General features: G+C 41.8%; 1 protein-coding gene across 1 annotated transcript in view; it reads left to right on the forward strand.

The window, feature by feature from the left end:
• LOC137313875 (probable G-protein coupled receptor 139) overlaps positions 1–1,829 on the forward strand; it is a 28,371-nt gene extending 26,542 nt beyond the window's left edge. Inside the window, exon 3 of the mRNA XM_067979611.1 lies at positions 925–1,829. Coding sequence (XP_067835712.1) covers positions 925–1,829 — 905 coding nt within the window. The remainder of the gene's footprint in view (positions 1–924) is intronic.
• The last annotated feature ends 12,567 nt before the right edge of the window (positions 1,830–14,396 follow it).

The raw sequence follows: 14,396 nt of genomic DNA on the forward strand, positions 1-14,396 counted from the left end.
GTGCTTCACAAGAGCGTTATCGAAAGAAATTTGACAGAGCCATACAAGGAGAAATTAGGATAGCTGAGCAAAAGCTTGGACAACGAGGTAGGTTATGAGAGGCGTCTTAATGGAGGAGAGTGAGGTTGAGAGGTGGAGTGGTTTATGGATGGAATTGCAGAGCTTCGGACATAGGCAGCTGAAGGCACAGCCACCAATGGTGGAGCGATTTAAAACGGGGATGCGCACGAGGTCAGAATTGGAGGAGCAGCAGATGAGCTGAGGTAGGGATGGAGGCGGACGATGTTGCGGACATGGAAGTAGGTGGTCTTTCGATAGGATAATAGACATCAGTTCCGTGGTTGCCCCGAACTCCCGTCCCCTCCGAAAACTCCCAGCGGGACAGAGAATTTTACATTTTCCCTGTTGAATGCTTTCTTTCTTCTTAAACGTTCTTTTCAACACTCACTGATCAAAGCATCCCGTGTACATCAACGTAAGTAACATCACAGCTCAACATGGAAAACATGCTGTGAAATGTACCTGCGAGTGTCCCCGTGTAATTCCTCTTCTCCCTCTTTCAGTGAAATGTACCTGTGAGTGTTCCCGTCTAATTCCCCTTCTCCCTCTTTCAGTGAAATGTACCTGTGAGTGCCCCCGTGTAATTCCTCTTCTCCCTCTTTCAGTGAAATGTACCTGTGAGTGTCCCCGTGTAATTCCTCTTCTCCCTCTTTCAGTGAAATGTACCCTTGAGTGCCCACGTGTAATTCCTTTTCTCCCTCTTTCAGTGAAATGTACCTGTGAGTGTCCCCGTGTAATTCATATTCTCTCTCTTTCAGTGAAATGTACCTGTGAGTGTCCCCGTGTAATTCCTCTTCTCCCTCTTTCAAATAAATGTACCTGTGAGTGTCCCCGTGTAATTCCTCTTCTCTCTCTTTCTTTCAGCAAACTTAGTGTCCATTGTGATTCTTTCCCGAGGAAATTGCAGCCTCTCCAAATGTATCTCTGTCTACATGGTGTCCATGGCAACAGCAGATCTACTGGTCATCATCTTCAATGTGATAGTGTCTCACATTCTCAATTATCAATTTCCAAATTCATTCCTGTCCTTCACTTCCGTTTGTAAGTTCACTCAATACATGAATTCTGCTACCCTGGAAACATCGGTCTGGTTCACAGTCTTGTTTACATTTGACCGATTTGTAGTGATCTGCTGGGAGAGGCTCAAAACAAAATATTGCACCAAGAGAACTGCGAGCGCGGTGATAATAACCGTCTCTGTCCTGATATGTTTGAAGAATATTCCCATTTCGTTTTCATATGAACCTGAACGAATAATTAACAATGAGCTGTGGGGTTGTCTGATGACTGTGGACTTTCTTACATTACCCGCGTGGGCCGTATACAATTTGATCCGCAGTATCACAGTCCCATGGCTTCCCTTCATGTTAATGGCACTACTTAATTCTTTGACAGTCAGACGTATTTTATTGACCAGTAGAGCCCGCAGGGCGATCCGGGGTAAGGACAGTGAGAATCAGGCTGATTCAGAGATGGAGAACCGAAAAAAATCCATAATTTTACTCTTCACTATATCGGGCAGTTTTATACTCTTGTGGACCACAGCTGCTGTGACTTTTTTAACTACCAGGGTGATAACCACCGTTTATTATCATGGCGACTGCACCAGCCCTGCATATATCGCCACTGAAACTGGACTAATGCTCATGTATTTGAGTTCCTGTACAAACACCTGTATTTATGCAGCTACCCAGAGGAAATTCAGAGAAGAGCTGAAGATTATGGTGAACTATCCATGGACACTAATTCTGAGATCATTTAAACAATGAAAAGGCATTAAATCAAACGAAAGCTTCCTTTTATAATCTGAGCTCAATTTCAGCCCCTCTTGCAGCTGAGAGGGGACATTTTTCTCGATATAACAAAATGGGATTGCTCTTGTGAAAGCGAACAGATATCAGGAAACACTTCTTCTGCTTTGTAGTGGTCATTTGATGTCTGCTTTTCCCCGCTTTTTATTTCTCGCTTCTTTCGTTGAGTGAATTTAACCTGTTCCTGGTAAATCAGCACCTTTCGAGGTGAAGAGTGAAAGCGGATAGTCATGATTGAGCTTCAGCAATGGAGTAGAACATGTGGGCGTCATCGTTAACTGCCTGACACCGCAGGTACTGGGATAAGACGCGTCAGTTTAAGACATAAATAAAACTTCTATTCGAAACAATCAGGAGTCTTTCAACCGTGGTTATTTGTAATTCTTCTGCAATTTCGGTGTGAGTGTTGCAGGCGCTTCTTTACCCATAGACATCGACCCCCATTGTCTCCTGGTCCAATCGAACGGGGCTCTTGTCTCCTCATGTTTCTTCGAATTTCATCGAGTTATATCGAGTCCCCAGCACTGAAACAGGCCATTCGGCCCAACTTGTCAATGTCGGCGTTTATGTCCCACACGAGCCTCGTCCCTCCCTAATTGATCTAACCCTATCAGCATGCTTCTTGTGGTAGCGCGTTCCACATTCTCAGCACTCTTTTGCTAAGGAAGCATCCCCTGATTTCCCTATTGGGTTTATTAGTGACTATTTTATATATATGACTAGATTTCGACTCCCCACAAGTGGAAACATTTTCTCTACGTTTACCCTTTCAAACCTTTCATTATCTTAAAGACCTCTATCAGGTCGTTCCCCATCCTTGTCTTTACTCGAGAAAACAGCCTCAACCCGTTCAGCCTTTCCTGATAAGGACATCCTCCCAGATCTCGTCTCATCCTTTTGAATCTTTTCTGCATCTTCTAAATGCCTCTGCATACATTGTTTTGATAATATGGAGACCAGAAAAGTGCAAAATGCTTCAAGTGCGGTCCAACAAAGATTCTGTACAAGTTTAATATAACTTCTCTGCTTTTCAATTCTATCCCTCTAGGATTGATCCCCAGTACTCGGTTTGGCCTTCTTCGTGGCCTTATTAACCTGTTTCGCTATTTTACTGATTCATTTGTCTGACAGTTCCATCCCTTTGCTTCTCTAACCAATTCAGACCCTTATTATCCAAGCAGAATGTGCCTTCTTTATTCTTCCTACCAAAATGCACCACCTCACATTATCTATATTCAAATTCATTTACCAATGGCATGCCCATTCTACAATTATATTAATTTCATCTTGCATTTTGACACATTCTTCCCTTGTATTAACTACACCCCGGAATTTGATGTCATCCACAAATTTTGAAATTGTCCTTCAAATCGTTGCAAACAACAATGATCCCCGCACCGATCCCTCTGGAACACCACTTCCCATCATTTGCCTGTCTGAGTAGTTACCCTTAACATCTACTCTCTGCTTTCTGTTTTGCAGCCAGCTTGCTATCCATTCTGCTACCTGTCCCCGGACACCACATGCCCTGACAATAATACCACATAAGGCCATGTGGTACAATATCGACGGCCTATTCAAAATCCAAATATATTACATCTATTGCATTACCCTTGTCTAATATTTCTGTTACTTCTTCAAAGAATTCAGTAGGTTGGTCAAGCATGTCTTTCCCATCTCGAATCTGTGCTGAGTACTCTTTATTATATTTTCGTTTCCTCGATATTTTTCAATTGCATCTTTGAGTAAATATTCCATTACCTTTCCGACCACTGACATTAAGCAAACTGGTGTATATTTCACTGGACTTGCTCCATCGCCCTTTTCTTTGGCATTATTCCATTTGTGATTTGTTTTATAGTTATGTGCCTCTGCTATCTCTTCCATAAAGATTTTAATTTGAGTGGATGCAATCGATCCGGACCAGTAGTTGCATCCTTTCAAAGTTTGATTAGTTTATCAAAGATCTACCCACTTACTATCTTAAATGTCTTTATATCTTTTTAGATTTCATGTCCATCTTGTTAGTCTCCTTGGTGTCGAGTTAGGCACTGTAACCATTCAGTATTTGCAACAATTCACTGTCATTACCTGGGAGTTGATCTTTTGCCTCCCTTCGTGACCCTATCGCTATTCTTTCTTTTTGTTATTTACGTGTCTGTAGAAAACTTTACTATATATTTTCATATTCCTTGATAATTTAATTTCGTAGTTCCTTTTTGCTTTCCTAATTGTTATGACTTCTTTCCTAACCTGTTCGTATTCCGTTTTGTCATCCTCTCCTTTATTATTTATTTATTTAGTTTATGCCTTTATCTTTAGTTTGAATATTACCCTTATCTCTTTATTCATCAAAGGTGTTTCATTATTTGCAAGTTTGTTCTTATTTTTGAGAGGAATCAATTTCTCCTGAACTCTATGGATCACCATTTATATATTTCCCACCGCTCTTCTATCTCTTTTTCAGTGAAAAGTGTTTTCCAGTTTACCTTCCCTTGTTCCATTCTCTTTCCCTCAAAATTACCTTTTTCATATCCATTATTTTGTACTGTGTTTTACTTATATCTTTCTCAATCATGATTTTAAACCTTATTATGTTATCATCGCTATTGCTTAGATGTCCCAATATGCTTATTTCTATTATCTGCTTCATTTGCTTATCTGGTTAATTTCCCATTACTAGATCCAGCAGTGATTTCTCTCTTGTTGGTCTTCTCACATACTCGGTGAGAAAAGAGTCATGTACACACTTTAAAAACTCCATTCCCCTTTCCCCTTTCCCTACATTTTCTTGCCAGTTTATTTGGGGGTTGTTGAAATCTCCACAGATTATTATTCGATGATTTTCCTCATTTCATAGATTCGCTTACATATTTCTTCCTCCACTTCCCCTCAACGAATAGGTGGCCTGTCGAACACTCCTATTCACGTGATCGATTGCTTCTTATCCATATGGATTCTGTTTCTAACTTAATATCACTTATGTCCCCTTTTTCTATTGCCATTATGCTCTTTGTAATTATTACAGCTATTCAACCCACATTCTTCTTACCCTATCCTTTCAAATTACGTAATATCCGGCAATATTTAACTGCCTGTTCTTTACGTAGCCATGTTTCAGTTATCCCTAATACATCTGCCTCCTCGTTACGAATTATTGCCTCCAGTCCCACCGTTTTGTTTTGGATGTTGTTAACATTGCTGTACAGGCAATTTAATTTGTTTTCAATAATTGTTCCCCTCACTTGATTTTAACAGCCATTTTCTACTTATGACCTGCAAATGTATTTGTTCCCTGATTGTTTTTGTTACGCTTATTAATTACCTTAATCATACCTTTACTCTCATCCCCTATTTCTTTTATCTTAAGATTTGTATTATTTTCCCGAAATCCCTCCCCCCGTCTTACTAGTTTAAAATCCTATCCACAGTTTATATTTTCCTCTTGGACATTGGTCCCATTCCATTTCAGGTGAAGCCCGTCCAGCGGTACAGCTCCTTCCTGTTCCAGGACTGGTGCCAGCGTCCCATGAAATGGAACCCTACCTTACCACATCCATCTTTCAGCCACGTAATCAGTTTCCTTTTCTGTCCATCCCATTCTCAATGAGTACGTGGCTCGGGTAGTAATCCCGAGATTACCACTTGTGAGTTCCTTTTTAAAAAAAAAATAGTTCCTCGCTTCTAATATTCTCTTAGCAGCATCTCCTCCCCTTTTCTTCCCTATATCATTGGTCCCATCATGGACCACGAGAACTCGATCTTCGCCTTCCCTTTCCAAATTGCTCTCCAGTTGCTCCGAGATTTCCTTTACCCTTGCACCAGGTAGAAAACCCACCTGGACTCTAGGACGCGAATGCAGAAGATGCTATTAATCCACCTAATTATGGAATTTATTCAATACAATTCGGAACCCTTTAATGTTTGTGTCCTCTATTTAGTTAATTTTAATATTGTCCCGTTTGATCTAATCAATTATGCTGACTATTTGTATAATTACTTGTTTCTGGTTTTACTTGGTTTAAATTACTGAACATCTCTTCCCACTCTCAGCAAATTCCCGTCATCACTTTTCACCAAGTCACTCCGTTTAGTCGATTCACTCAACTCTTTCAATCTCTGTTGTTAAATCTATATTTAACTCCGGTCTATTCACAGTCTGTCCTTCTCTCAGTGTACACTATACAATAGATAACCTGCCCAAGCGCTGACACAATAACAGTGGAACTTCTGTTAAGGGACGGAGAGGTTTAGGGAAGGAATTTCAGAGCTTAGGGACCAGAAAGCTGAAGACAGGGCCAGCAATGATGGAGCGATGAAAATTGACGATGTGCAAGAGGACCGAACTGGAGGAGCGCAGAGATCTGAGGGTTTTTAGGGCTGGAGGCGTTTCCAGCGATAGGAAGGGGGGATGGAGGGATTTGAAAACAAGTGTGAGAATTTAAAATCGAGACGTTGCCGGATCGGAAGCCGGTATTGGTCAGCGAGCACAGTGGTGATGTGAGAACGGGACTTGGCTCGAGTTTGGATACGGACAGCAGAGTTTTGGGTCAGCTCAAAAGGAGGGTGCAAAGTGAAAGACCGAATTGTGAGCATTGGAATAGTCGAGTCTGGAGGTCACAAAGTCATTGATGAGTTGTTCAGCAGAGTAGGGGCAGATACGAGCGATATTACTGAGGTGGAATAGGTGGTCTTGCTCACATAGAGGATACGGGGTCCGAAGCTCATCTCGGGGTTAAATAGGACGCCGAGTGGATCTTCTGTCCCTCGCCTAGTGCTACCCCATAAACCAGATAACCTGCCCACGGCCTGATAAAATAATAGTGGGACTTGTGTCCATTCACAGCCTATCCCTCTGCCAGTGCCCACAATTACCCAGATAACCTGTCGAAGGCCTGATACAGTGACAGTGGAATTTCTGCCAATTAACAGTCTGTCCCTCTCCCAGTGCACACAATACCCCAGATAACATGTCCGAGATAATGCTTCCCGCGCCTGATACAATAACAGTGGAGTTCCTCTCCAAATATAGACTGTCCCTTCCCCAGTGCACATAATACCGCAGATAATCTTCCCAAGGCCTGAAACAATAACAGTGGAATTTTGTCCATTCGCAGCCTGTTCCTCTCCCAGTGTACACAACATCCCCAATAACTTGCCCACGGCCTTAAACAATAATAGTGGATCATTGGCAATTCAGAGTTTGTCGCTCTCCCAGTGTACACCAGATAATCAGCCCAAAGTCCGGTACAATGACGGTGGGACCCCTGACCATTTACAGTATATCCCCCTCCCACTGATATCCAATGCCCTATTTCCCATTTCCGCAGACGGTAAACACCACCGAGGATTTCATAGAATGATCCACTAGAACCTCTGCTGCCGTTTATCGAGGATCATGTGCGGATTTGCAAAGAGATGGCTTTAGTACAGGGCAGGGCTGAGAGTATTAACCATCAGAGGAAAAATACCACCTTTATAGAAATCTCCATGTTCAGTAAATATTAGCATCAAGTGAGGATTTGAAACTTTTCTCAGCCATTAACCAAGAAGATAGATGAGGGCTGTGCAGTAGACGTGGTCTACATGGACTTCAGCAAAGCCTTTGACAAGGTACCGCATGGTACGTTGTTACATAAGGTTAAATCTCATGTGATCCAAGGTGAGGTAGCCAATTGGATACAAAATTGGATTGACGACAGAAGACAGAGGGTGGTTGTCGATTGTTGTTTTTCAAACTGGATGCCTGTGTCCAGCGGTGTGACTCAGGGATCGGTGCTGGGTCCGCTGTTATTTGTTATTTATATTAATGATTTGGATGAGAATTTAGGAGGCATGGTTAGTAAGTTTGCAGATGACACCAAGATTGGTGGCATTGTGGACAGTGAAGAATGTTATCTAGGATTGCAACGGGATCTTGATAAATTGGACCAGTGGGCCGATGAATGGCAGATGGAGTTTAATTTAGATAAATGTGAGGTGATACATTTTGGAAGATCGAATCGGGCCAGGACCTCCTCCGTTAATGGTAGGGCGTTGGGGAGAGTTATAGAACAAAGAGATCTAGGAGAACAGGTTCATAGCTCCTCGAAAGTGGAGTCACAGGTGGATCGGGTGGTGAAGACGGCATTCGGCATGCTTGGTTTCATTGGTCAGAACATTGAATGCAGGAGTTGGGATGTCTTGTTGAAGTTCTACAGGGCATTGGTGAGGCCACACTTGGAGTACTGTGTACAGTTCTGGTCACCCTATTATAGAAAGTATATTATTAAACGAGAAAAAGTGCAGAAAATATTTACTAGGATGCTACCGGGACTTGATGGTTTTACTTATAGGGAGAGGTTAGACAGACTGGGACTTTTTTCCCTGGAGAGTATGAGGTTAAGGGGTGATCTTATAGAAGTCCATAAAATAATGAGGGGCATAGATAAGGTAGATAGTCAAAATCTTTTCCCAAAGGCAGGGGAGTCTATAACGAGGGGGCATAGATTTAAGGTGAGAGGGGAGAGATACAAAATGGTCCAGAGGGGCAATTTTTTCACTCAAAGGGTGGTGAGTGTCTGGAACGAGCTTCCAGAGGCAATAGTAGAGGCGGGTACAATTTTGTCTTTTAAATAGCATTTGGACAGTTACATGGGTAAGATGGGTATGGAGGGATATGGGCCAAGTGCAGGCAATTGGGACTAGCCTAGTGGTATAAACTGGGCGACATGGACATGTTGGGCCGAAGGGCCTGTTTCCATGTTGTAACTTCTATGATTCTATGATTCTATGATTCATTGTTCATATTCATGCGAGGTTTCCATTAAAGGAGTTTGAATTTCGACACGTATCTCTATTAAAGTTGTGAATTAATTCTTGCAACATTTTACTGGTCAGTCGAATTGTTTTTATGTCAATAAAACTAACATTGAGAACGACTTTCTCTCTGTTCTAATTGAAGATGTTCAACAGAAACACAAGGAATCACTCCGGGTCCAAACTGAAAAAAACTGAGAGTGAACACGATCCTAACAAAGGGGAAGGTTCAGATTTTCCAGCTGGCTGATCGATGCGCTGAACTAATGGTCATTTCTAATGTTCGAGATCGGAAACTTGTGGAATATGAACTGCTGGCAAGAGGCAGAGACCATGAAGAGTGGAGAAAGAAATATCTCTGGAGAGAACTGAAAAAATCCGAACTTATCAATTGTTCCAGAGCAGTTTTTCCCGGTGAGAATCCAATTCTGGGAGTTCAGCAGCAGTGAGCTGAATCCCGGAGATTGGAAAAACAACAATGGGACAAAAGATTGTTTATGACTGGGCCACTGGGAAAATATACCCACACTTTCAATTTGTTTTTAGTTTTAAATTCAGCCAGTTAAACGCTATTAACTGTAGAATAAACCTGTGGAACCTGATAGTAATTTTCTATCCTTATTTGAGGAATATTCTGAGAGAGCTCTGGAAGAACCCAGAGGGATTACTGTTTAAATTTGATGGCTTAGAAGAATTGAAGGACAGTATCGATTTTGCTGACAATCGTAAAAATACAGAACCTCAGCAAATTCGCAGCCGGTGTAAAATCTCTGACATTGTGTACAGTTTAATACAGCACAAGCTGCTCCCAGGATGTTCAGTACTGGTGACCAGCCTTTCCTCTGTATTATATTTATTGGAATAGGCTGATGTCAGCGTCTGGGCTGAAATCCTTGGATTCGTTGGTGAGGAACGGAAGAAATATTTCAACAATTTTTTTCAAGATCGGGTGGTGGCTGCAGCTGTTTTCAAACATGTGGAGGAGAACGAGATCCTGTACACCATGTGTTACAACCCTTCCGACTGCTGGATCCTCGGCCTGGCACTGGGTTCCTTCTTCACACAAAGCGACAGGATAAAGTAGCAAGTTCCAAAGACCATCACCCAACTATATTCCGACTATATTCACAACATTCTGAAAAACCACGGCCGAGGAACTGAAAGCCCCCATGATGTGTTACTGAAGATCGGTGAGATGGCCTTCACTGGTTTCTCCGAGAAGGAGTTTAGAAATAGAGATTTGATCAAGTACAAACTGCATCCTTCTCAGTTCCTGTCTGGCTTCATGCTGGAACTTTTGGAGAGAGATGATTCTGCCCAGACCGTGGTGTACACATTCCCGCACCTCACTATCCAAGAGTTTGTCGCCGCACTCGCAGAATTCCTGACTCCAGATCACGGGAACATCCGGGAACTCCTCAGTGAGGCCCACAGCAAGGAAGATGTGCGATTTGAGATATTTCTCCGTTTTGTTGCTGGTCTCTCCTCCTCAGTCAGCTCGGCCCCTGGAGGAGTTTCTGGGTGAATATCTTCATCAAACAATCTGCGGAGTGATTGACTGGGTGATGGAGAAGATTGAAGGACAGATTGGAAACACAGAGGGTGAAACTGGTAAAAGGGACCTCCTGAACACATTCCACTATCTGTTTGAGTCTCAGAATAAAGCACTTGCACAGGCCACAGTGGTGTCTATGGAAATACTTACATTTGCCGGATTGACACTGACCCCGATTGACTGTGCAGTGCTGTCTCATGTCATTGGAATCTGTACTGAAATAAAACAACTCAACATGAAGAGCTGCTGCATTCAGTGTGAAGGACTCCAGCGGCTGGGACTCGCACTGTACAAATGCCAAGTGTTGGGGTAACTGTATGTGTCTCTAACGGTTAAGTGATCAGTTGAAAAGTCAATGATTGTGCTGTTGCTTTGTATTAGTTGAAAAACTCTCCAATTCATCTGGAGAAAGAGCGAGCCAGCAAAAATACACCAGTAAAAGGAGAACCGGGGATTTAATTCCCTAAGGTGTGTAAAATTGGTCCTTGAGAGCAAAAGGAATGTTGCACTCTTTATTGGTCAACACATGCCGGGCACTAAAAGAGGAAGCTAATTAAATTATAATAAATCATACTGAATAAGACTGGGCAGGATTGCAAACATGATATAAATGAACAGAGCAGATGGAATTAATTTAAAATAATTTATACATCTACGAGATCAAACTGAAACAAGACAGAAACATGGGCTAAAATAATTAACAGTAAATGACGATATTTAGCTCAATTCCATGCAGTGTTTTTTTGTCGACGAGGCAAGAATGTTAAGTATAGTAGACGAACAGTTAATGTTTCGTGTTATTTACAGTCCCGCAAATGAAGTAAATAATAGTATTTTAGAAGTTTCAATCCACCGTTAAAAAGGCTGAAATCCATCGGGTTGTGGGGTATTAGCCCAGGAGTACAGACAGAGGTGAGCCTGGTACACAGCGGGAGGCTCCTGGGTAAACCAGGGGCATTGAACCCGGGAATTACCCTGTAATCCGTTCCCGTGTGTGAGGATCCGCTCGGAGAGGAAGCTTCCCAAAATTCCCCAAAAAACTATCGGACTGGTTACAACTGAAATAAATGTAGATCCAGTTTTATGGGCAATAAACTGAGAGACTTCCCTCCCCTATAAACGAGGAGTACATGGGCATTTCAAACTTGTAACGGGAAATAATATACTCTTCTTGTCACATTAAATCCTGTGGGATGGATTTTACAGCAGCTGTTAGCGCCGTTTCACAGCATCACTCATCCCTAGATATTATACAGATTAATAGAACGCGCAGAGGATAAAAGTACAGGAAATCGCCGCTTTATCGTTTAAAATAGGCCCATTCCCATAAAATCTGGAATTCAAGGAGTAGCAAAAATGAGACAAGTTGCCCCAAACATGACGGGACGGGTCACTGACCTCCAGGAAGATAATTTTGATCATCATGGAATGAGGCCCGTCTGAAGCACATTTAAAGGCTCCACACGGCCAGTATTAAATTTAATAAATGCATTTACTGACAGTCCCTGAATATATGGGGAGTTGGAACGTAGTGAGAGTAATTGTCAGTGACAGGAAAATCTGTTTATTAATTTCCTAAACATTTTTCAGTGTTTGCTCTAATATTCGAGTCAAAAATTATACCTGATTTATGATTTGATTCAATTTGTTTTTAACTCTATGTCTTTGTGTTTTGACTGAGTTACAATGAAATGGGAGATTCAGGTCTGAAATTACTGTCTGCGGCTCTGAGGAACTCAAACTGTTAAATACAGAAACGGCGCTAAGTGTCAGATTATGTGAGATTGTGTTTCTATTAACCGGATGTCTGACACTGTACATTATTAATTTCAATAATAGTGTTGTTAATAAACGCTGTATTTTATCAGCAATAGTGCTTTTAATAAACACTCTACGTTTTTTTGTATCAGTAAAAATAAATGCCGGGAATATACTCTGATTCCTTTATCTCTGCTCGTCCCTCTGACTCTCTGTTTACCCCTGTCTCTCTGATCTCCAGGTTGGATAATAACGATTTCACAGATGCTTGTGCTGAGGATCTCACCTCAGCTCTCAGTACAAACCAGTCACTGACGGAACTGAATCTGGGTAATAATAAACTGGGTGATTCTTGAGTGAAAGTATTGTCTGCGACTCTGAGGGACCCGGATAATAAAATACAGAAACTGCGGTAAGAGTCAGACTGTGTGAGATTGTGTTAATAACAACTGGATGTCTAACAATGTACATTATTAGTAACAGTAATAGTGTCATTAATATACATAGCTTTATTATTAGCATCGGTAGATGTTACTAATAATATATTCTGTATATTAATAACACTTACCGATACTAATAATGTAATGCTTATTAATAACACTATTACTGATACTAATAATGTACTGTTTATTAATAATCTTATTAATAAACGGACGACATTATTATTAATATCAGTAATAGTGTTACTCATAATGTAATGTTCATTAATATCAGTAATAATTTTATTAATAAACACATGACAGTATTATTAGTATCAGTAATATTGGTACTAATAATGTAGTATTCATTAATATCAGTAACAGTGTTGTTAATGAACACTGTACATTATTATCAGCAATTGTTATTGATAAATATTGCGGATTTCCCCTGCTTCCTGTTCACTCTCTCTGATCCCCGGGCTGATTGCTGCCGATCTCACAGATTCTTGTGCCGAGGATCTCGCCTCCGCTCTCGGTACAAACCGGACATTGACTGAGCTGAACCTGAGATTAAACTCCTTCACTGACCGATCTGTCCCTGCTCTCTGCCGCCTCATAAAGACCTGCAGGAGTCTACAGTGGATCGGGTGAGTGTTTGTGTTAATGTTTAATGTAATAAACAAAATAGCAATAAAATTCAGTCACTTTTATGAGTAGTATTTTTTATTATTATTGAAATATTAACTCCAGTCTCCCTGTTATTTACAAGGTTTTGTAATCGCTTTATGTCCTTTTTATTTCTTAATCTGTTTCCGGCTGTTGGGGAATGGTTTCAGTTCATCTGGACAGAATCAGCTGCAGGCCCTGCGGGAATCCAGACCCGGGCTGAGAGTGAGAGTGTGAAAATTGCAATTGATGAACATGATCAGTTTCATTATATGAACGTTTTTGGACGAATTTCTGTCCTTCCCCTTTAAACGTCCAATGGGGCACTGGGTAAATGCACAGACAGGAAGGGCCAAGGGTGCGGCTCAGTCTGGGCTGCAGTGGGACTCACTGGGAAAATCACCAGACAAGAAGGGCCCCGGGTGGGACTCAGTCTGGGCTGCAGTGGGTCTCACTGCGTAAGTGTACAGACAGGAGTGGCCCAGGGTGGGCCTCAGTCTGGGCTGCAGTGGGTCTCACTGCGTAAGTGTACAGACAGGAGTGGCCCAGGGTGGGCCTCAGTCTGGGCTGCAGTGGGACTCACTGGGTAAATGCAGACAGGAAGGGCCCAGGGTGGGGCTCAGTCTGGGCTGAAAAGCAACTTCTCAAAATGTGATAAGTTTTGAAAATCTAGTGAAACAGTGGAAAATACTTTGCAGTAACTGAACAGGACCAATATAGGGACCGAAATCTGAACCATTCTGGGTCTAAAAACAAGAAGAAATGTTTTAAATACGGAGCAGGATCGTCAGTATTTGAGCGCAGTAAAGACAGGTTGACGTGAATTCAAATGGCAGGTTCAAAACTTCAATTCAGTTCAACAGAAACTGGACCTTTTACGAAAAAAAACTGTTATCAGTGACCATTCAACTGTCCGAAATTCGTATGAAAACATTGAAATATAGGAACGGGGGTAGGACCTTCTGCCCCTCGAGCAAGTTCTGCCTTTCAATTAGATCATATCTGATCTGTATCTTAACTTTATCTACCCGCCTTGCTTCTGTCACCTAACAAAAACTCTCAATCTCAGTTTTGAGATTTTCAATTGACCCAGCCTCAACTGCGGAATACTGGAGAAACCCCATCTCTTCTTACATCAGTGCTGTTGGATTTGTTAGGTCACTGAAACAGACAGAGGAGGCCCTGGATTAACATCTCATTGGGAAACGCAACAACAAATAGTGAAGTAAATCGAGGTGGAGTGCAAAACGGGCTGTCGATTCACTATCGCCCGTTTTACACGAACGCCCATGGTATATTTATACTCTAATCCATTCAGTACTCCAGCGA

This window comes from Heptranchias perlo, unplaced genomic scaffold, assembly GCF_035084215.1.
Source record: "Heptranchias perlo isolate sHepPer1 unplaced genomic scaffold, sHepPer1.hap1 HAP1_SCAFFOLD_49, whole genome shotgun sequence".
NCBI classification, from domain to species: Eukaryota; Metazoa; Chordata; class Chondrichthyes; order Hexanchiformes; family Hexanchidae; genus Heptranchias; species Heptranchias perlo.